A 20,396-nucleotide genomic window follows, 5' to 3' on the forward strand; every position below is an offset into this window, starting at 1 on the left:
CACACACACACACACACACACACACACAATCTCACTCACTTTTTAATACACACTTTCTCATAGACTTCCACCTAGTGCCACTGTCCCACCCCAGGGACTAAAATGACTCTGCCCTGAGCTGGTGAGACGGACTGGCTCTGCAGAATGCCTGGCTCTGTCTGCGTCTCTCTGTCTGGCCCTGCTGGAGTCTGAAGTGTGCCTGTGGTCTGAAGCCAGCGGCTTTTGGCCTGCAGGCCGCCCAGTGCTCGGTCCCACTGCTGAGGCTCGTGGAAGTTCCTGCTCTCTAGCCCAACACACAATACATCATCGACACGTCCCTGGGAACAAATGGTGCGAATGTTGCACATTTAGTACAAACCGCCAAAGGAGCTCTGCTACCAGCTCTGCTGTTAGAACCTCCCCCCCCCCCCCCCTCCTTCTTTCTGCCAGATATTAAACCTCAGTTCATTTCTTTGAAGTCTCCCTCCTCCCTCATGCAGATTTAACACATGTGTGTGTGTGTGTGTGTGTGTTTTTTAGCCCAGGCAGGCATACACACTAGGCAGCCATACACCCGTCAGACGGCCTCCGAGTGGGGGAAGGGGCTGTGCTTGCATCGATCAGGCAGCCAGAGAGGCGGTGGAGGTGCTGGAATAAAAACAGTCGGGGCCAAAGGTTGGGGGTGGGCTGATGCAGATGGTTGAGCTGAGTGTGACCTTGACCACCAGGAACAGGCCAAGTCTGGGGGGGGGGGGGGGGGGGGGGGATCCCAAAGCCTTAAAAAGGGAACAATGCCGTAGTAGCACCTGGCTTAACAAGAAACACCCCCACCCCAGCCTAGAGAACATGACAAAGAAGAAAGACACTCTATATATCATTTTGGTGTCAGATCATCTTCTGATCCCGTTAATCTAGCAGATGCAGTCCTGGAGTCAAAGCCCTCCACGGGTGCTGACAATAGGGTTCCCAAACCAATGGGTTTTAAAGTGGCGGAGGAATCCATACGCGTTTGAGGCTACTGCGCTCCCTGGACACCTTTAAATTAAACATGAGTGAGTGGGGAAGATCTCATGGCAAATTCTCTTTAATCTGATCAGCTGCCACACATGTGCCTTGCTCAGCGCACTTGTAATATGCATGTCGTTATAAACCCCTGCAGCCGTGCTGAAAACACACACACACACACACACACACACACACACACACACACATACACACACACACACACACACATACACACACACACACACACACACACACACACACACATACAAATCAACCTACAATGGGTAGCAGGAACTGGTCTTCAGATAGATTTGACACACTGAACAAAAATAGATCAAGACCCATCCTCCCATGCCTACACACTTGTAAAACTCAACCATTACAAATGGCTCTTAGAAAAAGTCCTCCTCTGCAAAAGGGAACTTCTGTGCTAGCAGATATAGTTTCACATCTAGCACTGGGCTTGAGAGCACATGACCGTGTAGTCACACACTAACCCAACCCCCGACATTCACACACAGATATAGACACTTACATAGGCACTACAAATCAACACATATGAATTTACCAAACACGATGGTTTTGTGTTACCAAACAGGAAAAAACCCCACCTAATTTTTTTGGTGCATTACGTCTGCCCGTCCTACTAAAGGTTCTCTGGCAGAGAAGCAGTACACATTTACAAGCAGCCACGCCAACCCAACCCCCAACACATATTTGCATCACATACACACACACAGGTGACAGGTGCACAAATATCAAGCACAAGCAACCTTCAGCAGCGGGGGAGAGAGGCAGTGTGATAAGGAGACAGAGGGAGAGTGGGGGAGGGAGGAAGAGAGTTGGAAAAAAACGGTAGAAAACAACAAACCCCTTATGGAGTCTTCCAGAAGCATATGGTATGTCCACCCACAGCAAGAAAAAGGGGAGGCAGAGAAGAGAAGGAAAATGGGATTCAGCTGAGCTCTTTAATTGGTGGCAAAGTGTTGACAGTGGCTGGGCGTGATAATGAGATGGGTTTGTTATCAGACTGCAGTGTGATGCAGCCAGACAGTTTGGGGGTACTCACTGCACTGAACCCCATAAATAAGAGATGAGAGTCTACTGCTGTCACGATGACAGCGTCACACCCCTGTACCACGGCTCACCTCGCCCAGCGCCCTTCGGCCCGCCCTGCCCCCTCCACTCCACCGTTACCGTGGCGACAGCATGACTGACAGCTTATTGGGATGCTCTAGAGCACCAAAGGGACGTGTCCTAGCTCCCAGATCTCAGGCTGAATGCCATCTCGACCTTATGGTTCTGAAGGACATGGAGACTGTAAAGGAGCACTTATAGTTTGATAATCCATTAGTATTGCCTGGATTTGTTGCATTGGTGCATCACAGAACATGCCATTGACAGACATAATCTGCTTGAGCTCATGTCTTTTTGAATATATCGTTTGAACATTCTCCCCCTTAAACATGTGAGGCCCAGTGGAGGGCTACTGCTTCAGGGCTTCTTTGCTATCCCGTGTCCTAACTACACATAATTGAAGATAATCAATTTTACAGGTGTGGCCTGGGGCAGCCCCACACATAGTAAATCCTTCATCTTCAGCAGAGGAAAATAATATGAATTTTAGAATGTAAACTCATCCCAGTGCTCAACCCATTACTGTGTGTAACAGTGGCCAGTGCTGTTCCTCACTCCCTGACGCCTTGACAGACGTTAGCACCTATGGGTATCAGCCTCCTTGCTAGCACATCCACCAGTGTCCAAGGATGTGAGTTTGAGTCTAGTGCAGACCTATGTTTAATACAACACAGAGCAAGTCAAAACCCTTCCTGTTGTTACATATCATACACGACCTACAGACATCCTAAATAAAGTCTCCCAGAATTATCAATAAAATCATTGTTTTAAATTGGGTCACCATCTGACTAGCGTTAAAATCTGAAAATGTTTGGTTGAGGTTAGAAGTTCTCTTTTGTCTTGAGAAGACTTAAGTACTTGCAAGATTACATAGCCAACATTCTTTGGTCAATTGTATTGGGGTTGCTCTATATTTAAATATGTGTGTCTTTGTGTCTGGGGTGGGTATACTGATTGAGGGTTGGAGCAGTGGGGCACTCCAGAAAACCATTTTTCTATTTCAAATTTAGGAGGGAAGCCAAGGGGTGGGAGGCCAGCCTATTAACACAAAGGCAGTGGGGCCCCTGAACCCAATGACCCCACACTAAACTCCTCTGGACTGACTGGAATGAGGCTGGGTGGGGATGGGGGTGGATGGGGGTGGGGTAGTAAGGCAAGTGGCTGCAGCTTGTTGCTGGTAGAGGCAGAAGACAGTGTTGATGACGAGGGCCTAGTTAAACTCCAGCATCTGCAGTAACAGCACAGGGCCCTAAAGTGAGAGAAGGCATCTGTGAGACTGGGACATTTCAGGCTGACCACGAGGCTCATCCTCATAACGAGGGTTCACCATCAGAGGGACAAACTGAAGCAAACCACTTAGGGAATCATCCTGTTTAAATGGCTCCTCCTCTCGCCTTTGCTAAATCGTTCAAGAATATTGTGTACTGCTAGAGAAGGGTCAAACCAGCCAAGGCAACAAATTCAACACCAAAACTTAACAAACCATCTCCCGGAGTGGTTGATAGTCATCATAAAAACAGATACCCTGAGGACTAAACTAAATGGGGCTGCGATTATACATGGCCCTGTTATCAACAACTAAAACTTCAACATGTTTTGCTGTTTTAACCATTCATTACACACCAAAGGAGATGGACATCCTGGCCTTTTATTTTGGATGGGTGGATGGGTGGGGGTAGGAGGGTTGGTGCTGCAGTATCTCGGCCTGGTCAAGGTCAGCAAGAAATGTAACATCGCTTACAGGAGCTTTAATGGTATGTGGACTGTTTGAACATCCTTCCTCCGAAAACGTTTCAGTAGATTCAGATGCAAACCAGACCAACAAAATGGCCTTCTCTAACTTCCTCCATTAAAAATGACAACAGGGTTGGGAAGGTTACTTTTGAAATGTAATAGGTTACAGATTAATAGTTTAAAATAATGTGATAAGTAATGTAACTAATATAATTACTTCATCAAAGACATGTACATTATTACATTTGATTACTTTTGATAACTTTTTGAATTGGCATATGGGAGACTCCAAATTCAAATAAGAGAACCAATCAAAAACACAGCTCAAAATTAGACCACATGAATGGAGCCTGTCTAGACAGGGAAAAGATGCCAGGCAACAGAATGAACGTTATATTCTACATATTAGCTTTAAAGCTTTTTACTGAAAATAATATATTCGAACGTAACCTCTTTGAAGTCCCCAACATTTTGATTAGTAACTAAAATTACATATTTTTTCTCAGTAACTGTAGCTGGTTACAATGACATTTATTTTGTCATTTAATTACATTCTAAGTTACCAGTTACTCCCTTACCGTGCCTGATAAGCTCAGGGTTCTGGCCCTATCATAATAGAACTGAGAGAAAGAAACAAAAAAAAAAGGAAATATAAGCAGGACAGAGCAGTGAGTGTTTGACTCACTTTATTTTCCACTGATGTAAGAGTGAACGGGGGCAGGGTTGGTTAAAAAATAGTGTGTGCGTGTGTGTGCGTGTAAACAGGAAGCTCGCAATCTCAAGAAGAACACAGCCAGGGCTGCACTCATTGCCCATATGTTTTGCCTTTTATTGTTGAACCACAATTCATTAAAACTGTACTTTGATCAGAGCTTCAATTTCTGTTGCACAAAATATTTACAAAAAAGATTGTATATGTTTCTGTTAACCAGCATTTTAATACTCTTTTGAAGCACACTGATTTTTTTTTTGTCCTTTTCCATAGCAGAAAATGCGTAGTCCAGCCTTTTTCCTTGTATAAAATTCATGAGTAAAAAGAATTCCAACAACTAGTTCTCAGTTCCAACCCATTTTTAGCCTCTTGGGTTCTGAGTGCATGTGAAGGCCATCCTGCATGCTCATTGTCACTAACAGGAAGTCAAGAGAATCTCTATGGTGATGAGAACTGTGCAGTGTGGAAGCTGACGTCTGATTGGTCCTACCAGTCACTGGGCTAATATAAAAACAGAATATTTGCATTCAGTTACTGTGGCTTCACCACCACACGGCTGCATTGCAGACTCCGATTCCACGTGAACATGCAGTTAAATGTGCTTGGATGCAGGAAGTGACATCACCGGACACAGGAAGTGGGAGTCCAGCTCAGGTCTCAAGTGCCGCAACGGTGGAGGTCCACAAGGAGCCTCCAAGTGAAAAAAAAAAAAGAACTGCAGATTACATGGTTGGTGTCTCGAAGGCGTGCCTTCCAAAACAGAATTAAGACAAACTCCCTTCCCCTTTCAGTCAAAGGAAAATATATATATACGAATAGATTCTTCTCAATATATTTATATATAATTGTAAACATGACAAACCACCAAAAAACCTCCTTGTAAGTCGGGCATGTCAAAGGCATGTGTGTGAGAAACTTCAGCTGGGTTGGGGTCCCTGTCCGTCCTTGGTTTGCGGCTCGGCGGGTCCAGGCACCGCCACGGCAGGCCACCCAGAGGGCAGCGTGCACGGAGAGGGCATGGTCGCGAGAGCACGAGTGGCCGAGCCAACCGGTTATTATTAACTGCAGCTGGGGGAGCGAGTGTAAACATGGGGTGGGAGGCATGGTGCCTGTGTTGAAAACGGAGTCAAAAAACGGACCATTTGAAACATAGTGAGAGAGAGAGAGAGAGAGAGAGAGAGAGAGAGAGAGAAAAAGGAGAGGAGGAGGAGTATGAAAACAGGGGGAGTGAGGAGGAGGAGGACTCCTGGCTGGTCTGCTCTCCATGCCAATACTATCTCCTGTAGGTCAGTCGCCTCTGCAGTCGTCCCAAATCTGTTTGTCATTTGAAAGAGGAGTATGGTGGTCACTTGCTTCCTCCTCTTCCTCTTCCTCTTGCTCTCTCATTATTCCCTTTATTGCAAGCTTGCAGGAGCAACGGGAAAGTGCTGATGAGAAGGTCGGTTCTGTGCTGACAGATGAGTGTAGAAGAGAGAGTGAAAAAGAAACACACTAATCTTGCCATGGCTTCCTTTCTCTCCACGTCCATTTGTGTACTTCCCCATTTCCCACTGTTTTTGAGGATCAGGAAATATGACCAGAAGACTAAAATAAACACAAACTCAAGACACCAAAAACAACAAAACAAATAAACCTTTTTATCATGTCCTGGCCCTGGAGCGAGCATGCGCGCGTCTGTGTGTGTGTGTGTGTGTGTGTGTGTGTGTACAGGGTAATGGGTTAGCTAGTGACATAGTGCTTGGCGGAGGACTGGCCGTACAGGCCGTAGAAGTCGGGGTGTCTGTGCGTCTGCGAGGCGTCCATCCAATCCCGCATGGACAGGCCCTGGAGCGGCTGGGACATGGGCGGCCCAGAGGGCAAGGCGTGGGGGTACTCCTGCGAGCCCACCGCCCAGGGGAAGGAGCCCGAGCGCGGGTAGGGCGGGTGGGCGCGGTGCCTGGACACGGACGGCACGCTGGAGCAGTAGCAGTTGTCCATGGTGCACATGAGGATCTTGCGTCCGCCGTACTGGGGCAGCAGCGGCTGCTGCGAGGAGCTGCCCCCGGGGGGGTAGGGGTGCGGAGGGGGCGGGAAGACGGAGGCCGAGTGCTGCGCCGCCGAGCCGCAGGGGCCTTGCATGGGGGGCGGGGGCTGCTGGGAGGACTGGCCTTCCCCACCTCCGGGACTCTGAACCAGGAACTGCTGCTTGCTCAGGGGGCCCGAGGAAGAGGAGGTGGAAGAGGAGGAGTCGGCCAGGAAAGCGTTGGCCCCGGACGAGCTTTCAGAGGGGAAGGCGGAGGAGTGCTTGCGCTTGTCGGCCCCGGAGCTGCTTAGGCTGCAGGGGTGCACACACTGCAGGAAGTGGGCGGGGGCACTGAACGGAGCTGTGATGGGAGAAGAAAGAGAGAAAAGAAAGGAAAGAGAAGGAGACAGAGAGGAAAGGAAAATATCATGGCTTTATTAGTGAATATAATATAATACATACAGCATTATTTCATACAAATAATATACATACAATAGTATTTATACAGAGAAGTCAGTGGAATTATATTATTCATATTGGCATGTTATTTGGCAATATGGTCATACCTTCCAGCATTTTCCGTAGGTTTTTCTCCTTCTTGGAGATCTCTGAGAGGAAGATTTTGGAGTTCAGATGGCCGACTTTATGAGGAGACAGGCCATTGCCCATGCATGACTGAGTTCTGGATGTAAAAAAACCCCAAAAGAAACAATGTATAACTCATTAACATCAACATTTATTTTTGAAATCATAAAATCACACAGAGTAATTGCAGGCAGACGAGACTCCTACCTGTCCATTAGTATCTTGACAGGTTTGGTGTTCTGTGAAGGAGAGAGGGGGAGGGGGAGAGCAGAGTTATATATTAGTCATCCTGTCTGCATGTTGCCGCCTCACCGCATCTCAAGTCATACAGGTGAAAAAAACCCCTTCCTTTACAGATTGAGAGACAGAAAGGCGCTCATCAAAGGAACTCTGTCTCTCACAGTTTTATGACGCCTATTTGTGTGTGTGTGTGTGTGTGTGTGTGTGTGGTGTGTGTGTGTGTGTGTGTGTGTGTGTGTGGGAGAATGCAAGAGCGAGCCAGCGATAGATACAGAAAGAAGGACAAAGAAGGGGAGTGGAGAGAAAAGAAGAAAAGTAAAGCGAAAGCGAAAGGCTGGTTTGTGTGCGCTCTCGTTCGTTTCCCCCCCCCTTTCTTCTCACCTTCATGAAGTTGATGTCGTCAGCCTTGTCGAAGACGGTCTGCACGGAGCTGAGCAGCTTCTTGGCCTCCTGGCGCCGGCCGTTGAGCTGCAGGCACTGGCTGGAGTTCTCCTGGCAGAACTTGGACTTGGCCTTGTCCACCACCTCCAGGGTCTTGGCCAGGTCCTCCTCCAGGAGCTGGTGCATCTTCTGGTACTGCAGGCGCACCTCCTCCTTCAACTGCTGCACCTTGTCCTGAGGAAGGGAGGAGAGGAGCAGGAGCAGGAGGCGTCAGGAACAATGACAACGAGGGAGAGAACAAGTGAGACGAGCACAGGAGAGAAGGAAACGAGGGGAAGAGATGGAGAAAGAGAGAGACAGGGAGAAAAAAAAGAAAGAGAGAGAAAGAAAGAAGGGGGAAAGGATAGAGAGAGGAGACCAATTCCGGAGTGGATCAAGGGACCAGGAAGAACAGAGAGAGAGAGGAGTCAAGGAAGATAGCAGCCAAAGAGAAGGGAGGGAGCGAGGGAAGAGAGGAGGAGCACAGTACAGAGGTACACAGGTAGGACCATAGAATTATTCTCGTCAGGATAGAGGGAGCGTAAAATATAGACTCTCTCAAAATGGAAGTCTTTTTCCCATTACCGCATATATATATATATATAATCAGTACATCCAGAGACCTCTATGTTCACAGTTTTCCTTTTTCTTGGGGGAGGGGGGGGGGACGGGGTCACTGACTACCCAAAGAGTGAGAGGATGGTGGGAGTGTCAGGGTGAGAGAGGGAAAATGCAATGAAGAGGAGTGAGCAGAGCAAGGAGGAGAGGAGTGGAGAATAGGTCTCAAGGTCAAGAGGAGGAGAGGGGGAGGAGAAAAAGATACGACCATGAGGAGATAGAAGGGAGAGAGAGGGAGATGGAGAGAGAGAGAGAGAGAGGGGGAGAGAGAGAGAGAGGGAGGGAGAGAGGGAGGGGAAGAGAGAGAGAGAGAGAGAGAGAGAGAGAGAGAGAGAGAGAGGGGGGGGGGGGAGGGAGGAGAAAGAGACAAAGGGAGGAGGTATTATTGTCTGAGTGGAGGTCGAGAGGAGCAATGATGCAGAAAATGCCAGTCTTTAGCCTTAATGCTGTGAAGGTGATCTGTCTGGAGGATCACTCTAGTGCAAGCACAAGGGCACAAATGCAAGCAGGTCTACCACATACACACACAAACAAACAAACCGGAAGCACAAACACACACACACACACACACACACACACACACGTCTCAGTCACATCAAAAGCACATTTGTCCATCTCATCTGACACAAACAAGACCCTCTCTTGCTGGCCCTCGCATTAATGCGCACACAGCTTCCTGTAGTCTTCCTGTAGTCTTCTTCACCACAGAGCAGGCTACCAGAGGCCAACAGAGAGCAGACTCTAGCATGACAATCACATAAAAGGGGTTATTTATATGTCTACATGCAGCGTGCGCCAACTGAAAACCCAGTGAGCCATGCGAACCATTGTCTTGCTGCATTCTCCCAAAAGAATAGGGCAGCGCTGGGCCTGCTTTGCCCTGCTAATGAGGCCTGTGGCTTTCAGAGATAATACAAAAATATTCCGCTTGATTCTGATGTAATTGCTTTTTTGGGGAGAAGTAATTTCAGTTTAAAAGGGAACTAGAAGAGAGGATGGCGGAAGAAAGAGAGAAAAAAGGAGCGACAAACGAAACTAGTAGGTGGATGAGAGAAGGGAAAAAAAGCAATGCCATTTTGGGAGAGTAGAAACATATTTATTTTGACTGGCTATTCACAAAGCTTTGATGGTTCAAAGGCTCTGTCTAAGCTCCGTAAATAACGCAATCCCACCCGTCTTTTCCTTGATGTGGAATTAACACTGCGATTTGAATTCCCCAAACATTTTTATTATGTGGCCTGGGTCTGGGTGTCTGGGTGCTGTAGGCGCTAGGTTTCGCTGCGCAGAGAGGGGGGTTGGGAGGGGAGATTGACAAAGCCAGACGTCGGCGTAGGTCCACGGCCCAGAGTGGTGGAGGCCCATACTAGTAGACACATGGATGCACACAGACCCCTGCTCATGGAGGTTTACAAACCTGCCTATTTGTGTGTGTGTGTGTTGTGTGTGTGTGTGTGTGTGTGTGTGTGTGTGTGTGTGTGTAAAATTACCTCCACTAGCCGTTTGTCAGATTCCAATTTGTAGAGCTGCTCCTCTATGTCCTGAACGCGCTCCTCGATACGGTCCTGTTGCTTCAGCAGCATGTGCTGTAGAGAGGGGGGAGGAGGATGGATGGGATGGGGAAGAGAACACAGAAGACTCATAAGACCCCAAACATCCAAACAGCCCTGATCACCAGCAAACAAATAGTAAACATTAGGCCTATTATCTGAGAGTGCAATTAAAACCAACCAAACAGACAGCAAGTGCGTGGGCTCTGTTCGAATTAGAAGGCCACTTTACTGGTTAGAATTTGATTTTGTTTTTCTGTTTTTCTGTTGTGTTTGTGCGTGTGTGTGTGTGTGTGTGTGTGTGTGCATGAGTTCCTGTTTGAGAGCTATTCTCTGAATGCGGGGTGGGAATTTTCTAGGAAAAAATAAATAAAACAGAACTGGCACAATCAGCGTTGGGATGGAGAGGGTGTTTGCACCGGCAGGCGTTGGGGGTAACACGAGGAGCTGAATGCATACCAGACGGGAGAGCAGGCCACAGCAGCATAGACAGACGCACAAAAGGGCCCCGGCGAACACAAACACCAGCTTTTCCACCGGCCCCCGCGCACTGACCTTAAATATCCCGGCCTCAAACTGTTTCCAGCATCGCTATGGCGACTGAGATCCAGAGCCCCTTATTATAGGAGGCAAGGAAGACAAAAAGCTGCCAACAATAAGACTAATTAATCAGAATCATTTCCCTGCTTCTGGGACAGGGAGGCTGCGTTTCCTCCGCTGCGATCCAGCTGACCTGGGTTTCTGCAGCAGTGGAAATTGGGTTTGGTGAAACCCCTCATGCTCACAAACACACACACACACACACACACGTGCTCTCTGTGCTTCTTCATTCCTGTCCATACACGCAAGTGTGTGCTGGTGGAACCAACCCACAGAATGAACATACTGGGGCTGAGAGTTGACAAGTAATTAAGGGCCGAGACAATTTAGATGTTGCAAATTTTTTTTTGCAAATAACACAGCAAATGGCGGAGAACTGCCGTCATGGCAACAAAGCACTCTTAACCCGTGTATTAATATGTCCGAACAATCAACAGCACTAGCCACTTGCTAGGTAATAGCTAAGGTAAAGAGGAATAGAGAATAACAGAGGCAAGGATAGAGAGAGAAAAATGTGTGAGAGATTTTGACTTTTAATATTCCCTTTATTGGCAGAGAGAGAGAGAGAGAGAGAGAGAGAGAGAGAGGTTGGGGGCCATGCTTTTCTCCTGCCTGTGCTCTTCTTACGAACACAATCTCTCTCCTTTGTTTGGTCTGGCCTCTGTGTCAGTGACATGACAGATTGTCATGTGTCCCAAGTTAATGTCAGGATCTGCTCTGCCTTTCTGTGTGTGTGTGTGTGTGTGTGTACATGTGTGAAGAATGTATGGTAGCGATGGCCAATGGTATGTATGAATGTGTGTGTGTCTGATGGGGGGTATATTTTTGTGCAAGTCTGATCAGAGGGTATGTGGAGTTTGTGAATCAAGGGTGTATGTGTGTGTCCATGGAACAGAGTGGGAGTGAACATTTTCTGTATGAGAGCACGCTGCAGGGTGACTGCTTTCAGAGGCTGTTGGGGACAGAGAAAGAGAAACACAAAAAGAGAAAGAGGGGGAAGAAAGTCAGAGAAAGAGAATGAAGAGAAATAAGTAGAAAGAAAGAAAGAAAGAAAGAAAGAAAAAAAAGAGTGAGGCACATTCCTGAGGCCTATGGCAGTCGCGTTGCTGCTGCTGCTAATGCTGAACGCAAGCTACAGAAAAAAAGCCCCTCCACGGTCACCGGTTAACCGTGTTTACGGGAAAAGACAAGGGCACGGCCGTTCCAAGCCAATGAAACATGCGCCTGTGAGCAAGGTAAAACCAACAGAAGGTAATAGATCACCTATGATTCAGGGCCAGCCTGAACTTCCTGCTCCAGCACTGAGAAACACACACACAGACACACACACACACACACGCTGGGGGTGAAACAATGACTTTTGTTCAAGTATGGCAGCCTTATTCACCGGAGAGATAATAGCTTGAAAGTTTTTCACAAAGCATCCAAAACCCAACATCATGAATAGATCAGAAACACGAGAACCCTGTTATGTTGGTGCCAGAAATACAATAAAAGGGGGCATTTTACAACCAGGGACATTTTTATTTATTGAATTACTGTACACAGCTGTGATTTCAATTTCTTTCAAATGCTTGATGTCACACCCTTCTGGTACGTAATTCATAATCAGTGAATAAGTGGCTAGCTGGGGGAGCGAGTTAGCTAGTCATGGATTACTCACACTGTGACTGAACTAAGCTCAGGAAGTTGTCAATCAGCGGAGCAACAAAGGGCCGGGCCCTAGAGGCTGAGCAACACACTGGGCATGTGACGTGGGAGGGGAGGTTCCAGTAAACGATGCCTCTCTTCTTACAACATGTGGTGGCAACTGAAAACGACTTTTACTACCGGCAGAAAGAGAGAGAAACAGAGAAGTGATGGAGAGAATGAGAGAGAGATAGGAATAGAGAATGTATGTATGAGAAAGACAAAGAGAGAGAGAGAGAGAGAGAGAGAGAGAGAGAGAGAGAGCGAGAGAGAGAACGAGAGCGAGAGAGAGAGAGAGAGAGAGAGGGAGAGAGACTCTCCTATTCACAAATCATTCAAATAGGTGTTGGAGTCGCTTCAATAGAGAGTGGAGCCTATCTATTTTCTATGATGATGTGCACAGATGTCTCTCCCCCCCCCCCCCCCCTCACGCCTACAGATGTTCGGATGAGCATTGACGTGCTTCGTGAGTGGCTCTCCACTGCTTTCAAGGCTGAAGGTAACTTCTGAAGAACAACCCACGGCTAACAGCCCAAGCCTATGCCTTTATGATTAATGTGAGTATTTTAATTGCTGCACTGCAAATGAATGCCCCCCCACCACCACCACAACCACCACCTATCTCCCTCCCATTCCCCTTCCCCCTCCCTTTCTCCACCAGTCCCTGTAAAGTCTCTACGCTTTTACAGTAAACTGGAACACTGGGAGAGGGACTAGCTGAGTCTGATTTCACAGCAGAAGGCAGAGGAGCCCGGGCTTGCAGATTTCACAACCCAACGCTGGAAAACTTGATTTATATCTGCAATTTGTCAGGGACTGCTCAGCGACTCAAAATCCACCCACGTGCATTTAGAGCAAAGACAAAAGGTCATGCATCATGAAAATGAAATTTACTGCCTTACTCAAAGCTTGAGGGTGCTTCACAAAGACCCCTTTTCCACCAACAGGGAACGGGTTCAGTTCTGGATCGCCCACCACAATTTTGAACCATTTGTAGTATTTCGACCAAAAATGAATTGGTCCAGAACCTGAAAAGTTAGTTCCCAGCTGGAACCAAAAAATAGCTGTTTTTTTCAGTGCAAACTGTGAGGGGGCATGTCAAAGTTACGTGACGCAACGTGGTCCGCCATCTTGCTACTACCGTTTACTTTCGCTGTGGATTGTTCAATACCCTGAGCTGATGGTGTGTTTGATCACAATGGTTCTGCTCAAAACCGGTGAAAATCTGGCCTGGTTCGCTAGATGGCACCAAGGTTCCTGAACAGAACCTGATCAGGAACCCGTTCCCTGTTGAGCGCCCCTCTACCCCCCCCCCCCCATCCTCCCCCTCCCTGCCCTCGTCTCTCCAGCTTCAACACAAGGTGTGCTTCTACATATTCCCCCACTCCACACATATGTACAGATTTTTAAAAAGGGGGGGAAGGGGGGGCAGTTGAGTCTTCCACTGAATAATTTTACACTTAGCTGCGAGCACACAAACCGTGACTTGGAGAGGGGGGTGGGGGGGTGGGAGAGAGACCCATTGCAGTCCTGTGAACATCTAAACTGGCTTACAAGCGCAGCCTTTTGCTTTGGAGGAGATCAGAGGGACAGGACCGCCTCTCCCCTGGGATCTCAATGTAGATCAGCACTACCAATTAAGCTCTGGTCTGGGTGTGTCTATTTGTGTGAATGTATGCATCTGTTTGTGTGTGTGTGTGCATGCTTTGTGTGCGGGGGCATCTAATAGGCCAGCCGGGAGAGAATGGACATTGACGCTAGACAGAAGGCCTTGCAATGAAAGCATTTCCATCAGACCCTCTCCCCTCGTCCATGCCAAATCATAGTAATAATCTTCCCCAACAACTGCATCTCACACGAGAAAGATCCAGTTCAGATACGATTAACATGTTGAAAGGAAGTATGTTAGTGTCTCAGTTCACTCACTCAAAAAAGGGCGATAGTGTCTCAGTAAGAATCATTGGAGGTTAAACTACAGAATCCTGTAATGGAATCTTTGTAGAATCCTTTCAAGGGTTTTTTAAATACCCTCTGTTCTCGGCTGTGACAAATCCAGTTTCCTCTATTCTTGTAGAGAGCTTCTCTGTGGCACCTTTCATGCCATAAAAAAGCCCTGATGAACCTTTTTTCTAGAGGGTGTACAGGGACATGAAATGGAAACTGATCTCAAATCCAACAGAGATAGGTGCAGTCAAACAGCAGCAGCAAACGCAGCGCTAACTATGCACTAGCAGCAGTGATGGCTTTGTCTGTGTTAATTCCTGTCATGGAGGAGTTGCGCGCCAGTGGCGGCATGCATGGCTGATGAGGTGATGAGGCCCCGGCGCCCTGAATCGCCTGCACTCCCTGACTTCTCTTTTGCATCTTCCTCATTTGTTACGCGGTCTTTCGCCCTCCAACCCCCACCCGCCCCACTCCCTTTTACTCTTTGTGTCGGAAATAGATGGAAAATGTTGCAGTACATCCCGAGAACATGCGCTTTCCTTCATCTTAATTCCAAAAATAAAAATAAAAAAAACTGAAAAGACAGGCAGTGAGAATAAATAGAATGATGACTTGCTCGCTCGCTCGCTCACTCACTCACTCGCTCGCTCTCTCTCTCTCTCCCTCCCTCTCTCAGTCCCATTCTGGAGAGTGACGCCCTTGGGTTGGCCATGGGCCTGGGTTCTACCGCCCAGTGCCAGAGTAGGGAGCGCACAGTGAACAGTGTCTCTTTCATGATAACTTGACAGCAATTCCCCAAACCTGAGGTCATCAGTCTGTGCTTCTGCACCGAGAACGTCTGACAGTTCTTGTTTTAAAAACCCCTAGATTAAAAAAAAATAAAAAAAAATAAAATTTAAAAAACCTACTAAGAAGTAATGCCCAGGCTTGCCACCATCTCAAACGAAATTAACCTTTGCCACAATTACACACCCTTGATATGATGAAATACATGTGTCCCTATCCAAAGCCGGTATGAAGAAATGTCCTAGACATAAAGTGAAAATTAACCATGGTATGTTCGGGGGATTACGAGCTCTATTTGAATGTAGGGAAGCTTAAAGCGGGCAAGTGAGAGCAACGTTTTACAAGTGAAGACACAGGCAAGACACCCTCCTTCCTGACACTCTCCTGGACTTCCTCCCAATACAGCTGGTGAGCGAGAGAGAGAGAGAATGAGAGAGAGAGAGAGAGAGAGAATGAGAGAGAGAGAGAGAGAGAAGACAGAGTGATTTAGCAGTGGGCGAGGGGGAGGTGAAGCGCCACAAGGGCCACTTCCTCCTCTCTGACTCCCATGATCTCATCAGCACTGCCCGGAGGGGGAGAGAGGGCGCTTCTGTTGGGGGCAGAAGATTGAGGCAACTGGGGTCACACCCTTCCTGCTTTTTGGGGAGGGAGGCATGAGCCAAGGCCCCATGCTGCATCCTCCCAGGGCAGTAAGGGAAGGGGAGAGGGGGGGGGGGGGTACTGGGGTGACTGGAGTGGGTGTGTGAGCTGAAAGACAGCTTCAACTCGAAAATGTCTCTAGTCTCTCTCTCCTAGAGCCATTGCGAAACAAGAGAAGGACACAGGGTGTGTGTATGTATAAGTGAGTAGAAGTGTGTGTGTGTGTGTGTGTGTGTTTTAAGCAGCAGCTGTGGGCAGAAGGGGCCTGTCCCTCCCTGGAGCCCAGTCTCCTCCGCAGCCGTGACACATTGGCCATCTGAGGAGCATTCCTCCACGCATGCAAAGGCACCGTCCCGGCCAAGCCCGGCAGCCCAGCACCTCACAACAGCTCATTATTCTTCCTGCAGGCAGCTGGAGCAGCACCATGCAATCGCACTCCCACACTGACCCACACTGACCCACACTGCTCGGACCGGCCTCCCGCCCCGCTCATCTGCATATCAAGACCTAATGTTGTATGAAGGACAGCTGATAAGGGGCCACCACATCTGATCTGTGTGTGAATGCCGGAGCTGCCGTTCAAAATAACGTCCGAGGTAAACCAAAACAGAAAAACTACAGGTATCATCCTCAGATGGTTAGCTTTTTATTACCATTAGCCGAGGGATAGGGTTAAAATGACATCCTGGCTCTGGAGTAAAGTCTTTAAAGACAGCGCTGTGGGAATTCAAAAGTAGGCATGCTGTGCTGGCCGGAAGTACCTGGGTGTGTTCAGAGCTCTATATTTGGTGTGGTGTGTGCACGTGTAAAGCTGTATGTGGCAGGGCATGAATATTTCTATCTTGTGGTGTTAGTTCTGTGTTGACTTTATGCTCTGGCCCTGACACGCTCACGTTACTGACTAGTTCAACGGAAAATGTTGCCAGTCATGGCAGACATTTATGTGAAGGCGGGCCTAGGCGGTAAGCGTTCATGGGTCAGGTGGCCCGGGGGAACGCTACCCCCTAAATTTAAAAGTCTAAGAGCTCTTCAAGGCATCAACAAGCCTTATGTAACACTAAATAGTCTACTGTATAAAAAAAGAATGACTTTTACACTAAATTACTTTTACAATAAATTGTGTTCCTGGTCTAAACAACATAAGATAGCAATTTGGCATCATTTGTAGGCCTAACTCATTACGCTGTAACCCACTCTTAGCCTATTTGATTTACATAAGAAATTCCCTGGACTATGACAAAAGGTCAGATTCAAGTTAACATTGCACTTGCTGTGTGAGGCTGTTGCCTAGTCTGATATTGTGGTCTGTAAATAATCCAAACAAAAAGGTTGCCGTTTTTTCACCTTCAAACCATGAAAATTGTTCATAAAACATCTCTGAAATTAACCAATGATTTACAGTGGAAGCCTATGCTATCTGCATAGGAATTATTTCAATGTTTGAAAACGACTGAAAACTTTTAAAAGGTGTCTTTCAGTGCAACTATTTCTGCTTCTTTGAGAGAAGGCTACTTTTTGACCAATCCACTCACCCGTATGTCATTGCGACGAACTTCCACGTCGCATACGGCATGTCCATGGTTGGGAGCGCATCTGGAGAAGCAGCAGTACTGGCAGACGGCCACCTGTTCTACATCGCAATGGTAGAGTCTGTATTCGTCGTGTTGAGGGCAGCTCCAGGCCTGCACATCCTCGGCCTCAACTAACAAATGCCCGGGATTGGGAGAAGGCTGTTGGAGATGCGTCTGGACGTGGGACTGGCAGCAAGGTGCGTTGCAGCGGAGACAAACTTTCTGTGCAGGAAGAGGCGGTCCTCGCCGACAAAGGATACACTGAAGTATTGCTGGAGTTTTATCAACGTTAAGTGCGTTGAACTTCTCCACAATGTTCGTCAGTTTGATGTTTTTCTCTAGATTTGGCTTCTGGTTGTAGGCGTGGTTGCACTCTGGGCACCTCACCATACTCGTGTCTTTGGCCCAGGCCTCGCTTATGCATCCCCGGCAAAAGTTGTGTTTACAAGGCAGTTGTATCGGTTCAACAAACACATGCAAACATATGGGACAAATAAGTTCCTCCTCGAAGCAATTTTTCCAGTTCTCCGCCATGATGACGGATTTGGTGGAAAGTCAAGTCACAGAACAATTTGGCTAGGTCCTATTAAAACACTTCTGAATCTCTTGGTTGGAAGAAGTGGTTCAGTCTTGCATGTTTCTCCACAAAACTAATTCGGGAAGATAGTGTATGCGGCTTGGGTTAAACCTCGCAGACACATAAGTCTGTATAAACAACAACTGATATGATTCCATAAACAACCCACGCTGGCGTCCCTTCCACTCTTTATCACACACAAAAAAATGACAGAAATCTAATTCCGCATGAGCGAGAATCAGGTTTTGCAATCCAATTGCGTAGTCTGTTATTGCGGTGCTACTGGGTCAATTTGGTTGAAAAGCTAGAGTAATGCCTCAAACGCTAAAGTATACTAAAACGACCAACTTCGTTGGCCCTTATTTGCATTGTAGCGACTGTGGTTATGGTCAATAAATGAGCACATCTGTCAAACTGCTAGAGCCCCTTCCATTCTAATGAGTTCTCTACCAAGGAATGTGTGCCATACAGACGTTCTCTCTCATAGCATGTTCGTCGCAACGTTGTAAAATATAGACTATACAAAATCGATACTATGATGTACTTATATTTCAGAGCTTCTGAAACGTTTTTCGCGCTGCGATCATTTTTCTTGGCTATACTGTGTGGAAAATACTGACAGCATGAGTCTCCAGCGTTCTGGTGTGTCAATGACTGATGATGTATCTCTATGGTGGAAGAATACCAATGTATAGAAGTTAACAAAATGCATAGTCAGTTATTTCTCAAGAATTAATCGCGACACTCCCTCTACTGATATAAAAACCTGTATTCCCTTATCTCTGACGTCATTCTGGGTAAAGGTATCTTCCCAGAATATAAAAGTGGCTTAAAAAGTAGGCTACCTTTCGTCTAACTGATCCCGAATACGATTCGTCTTCACAGCGTTCCAGTACCTAATAGGCTAAACTAGCTTTCAGTGGGCAGATAGCTCCGTACAAAACCACTCTAAATCGCGAATAAATTTGATTTCCCCCCCCCCTGAAAGCATAACCTTTACCCTAGCTTCTACTTTATCACAACGCTGAGCACATCGTGATACATATTTTGTTTGAAAGTGCGTTTTTATGGTTAAAATAAAGGCGATTTCTTTTATATTTTTGAAATTACAAAGAAGTCACTTGGGAAAACAAGAACAAAGTGGATTAACGTTAGGCTAACGTTAAAGGCGTACACCACACGTAGACTAGATTCAAGGGTAATTCTTTTGTAAAAAGATTTCATATAGATAGGCTGGTTTTCTATTTTCGCGTTCTTGAAAGAGATCACTCACCTTACCTTGCTATCTTTATTTCGCTGTTAACTATCTGCCCTCATTTGCGATGTAAGAATTTTCCGAAACACTAAGTCTTGCCATGTCGACGGTCCACTGGCCCCTGGACTGGAGAGATTTGTATTCGTTTTCAATTAACAATAGCCAGCAACGTAATGTCATGCATATATTCTCTTCAGATGGGGAGCTTAAAATGTTTATATATCAAAGCAGGCTTTCTGGTTCTTAAAGGGGACGATGTCGTTTTAACCTTGTTGTCGCTTGCTGTCATCAGCCATCTTGTTTTCCTCTTTTAAAGCGGATAAAAACGACGTATCTAGGGTATTTATTTTCTCTACCTCATTTGTATGCTCTCAATTCAGCTATATTCCCAGAAAAATGTAGATCGGCAGAAGACTTCCCTCGGTCAGTCCAGGGCAGTTCTATTGAAGTAAAAAATCCCTTGAATATCCAACGCAGGCAGCTGTATTCCACTCGGTGTCCGTGTTATTATTTATGATATATAGGCCTATATTCTTGCAAGCAAAATCCTTGATGTGGGGAATGCAGGCATAGGACTGCAACTCGGCTCAGAACACATCTCACATTTACTCCCCCCTTCTGAGAGTCACGTGACCCGTCACAGATTTGATACATTAAACCGGGAGGAGTTGACGGCTAAACGGGGCGGGGGTCTAACTTAAAAGGGCAACTCGTCGGTTCCTCTTTTCGAAATAATCTGAGCTGGAATTCGCATTCACCGCATTTATTGAAACCCCTTTGTTCCCCGTCAGATAAATGAAAATGGTGCAGAGTGAAAAACAGTGATAGTAATGTATCAGTGTAAGATATAGGTTATCTGCCCTTTTGTATAGAAAGTGAAGCCGTAAGTAAAATAAATTGAGAGATTTTTTTTTTAAACATATAGTTAAAAGTCTGTGACGTAGACAATAGGCCTGTCGGTTTGTCAACCCTATCAGCACGTGTAAAGTCTCACTGATAGATGATGTCGCATGGCAAAGTAATAGGATTAATTAGCTTCTGTCAAACATTTAGGTAAACTAGGTTCTGCTTTAAAGGTTTAATGTTGTATACGGACACATATGAATAGTAGCACCATAAAAGATAGTTGCTCCAGTGTTCTTCCCATGACGTGTGGAATCGGGCATATGAGCCGTGGTCTTTAGAGAAGCTAACATTTTCTTTCAGGCAAGTGCTTATGCAAGGCATTAATAAGGTTGCATTGAAGAAGGACAGACTGAATTCTTCAGGAAAGTGACACCCACACTCTGTGATACAATTTAGAGTTAAGAGCAGCTGTAAATTTAAAAGGGCAACTCCAGTTGGTCGGGACCGGTT

General features: G+C 46.7%; 1 protein-coding gene across 1 annotated transcript; it reads right to left on the reverse strand.

The window, feature by feature from the left end:
- Positions 1 to 4,663: 4,663 nt before the first annotated feature.
- On the reverse strand, positions 4,664 to 19,665 carry LOC105911637 (E3 ubiquitin-protein ligase TRIM8). The gene is made up of 6 exons (XM_012840466.3): positions 17,170 to 19,665; positions 9,920 to 10,015; positions 7,776 to 8,009; positions 7,362 to 7,393; positions 7,136 to 7,251; positions 4,664 to 6,930 (listed from the first exon to the last, which is right to left on the reverse strand). The coding sequence occupies exons 1-6, from the start codon at positions 17,740 to 17,742 to the stop codon at positions 6,287 to 6,289; spliced, it is 1,695 nt and encodes a 564-aa protein (XP_012695920.1). The 5' UTR covers positions 17,743 to 19,665; the 3' UTR covers positions 4,664 to 6,286.
- Between the last annotated feature and the right edge of the window lie 731 nt (positions 19,666 to 20,396).

This window comes from Clupea harengus, chromosome 13, assembly GCF_900700415.2.
Source record: "Clupea harengus chromosome 13, Ch_v2.0.2, whole genome shotgun sequence".
Classification (NCBI taxonomy): Eukaryota; Metazoa; Chordata; class Actinopteri; order Clupeiformes; family Clupeidae; genus Clupea; species Clupea harengus.

Bases quoted from the DNA above. Each gene is read 5' to 3' on its own strand.
- LOC105911637 (XM_012840466.3), bottom strand. From the start codon at position 17,742: ATGGCGGAGAACTGGAAAAATTGCTTCGAGGAGGAACTTATTTGTCCC. The intron at 8,010-9,919 runs GTAATTTTACAC...TCCCTTCCTCAG, and splicing joins CTGACAAACGGCTAGTGGAG to GACAAGGTGCAGCAGTTGAA. The intron at 7,252-7,361 runs GTAGGAGTCTCG...TTTTACATCCAG, and splicing joins GTCAAGATACTAATGGACAG to AACTCAGTCATGCATGGGCA.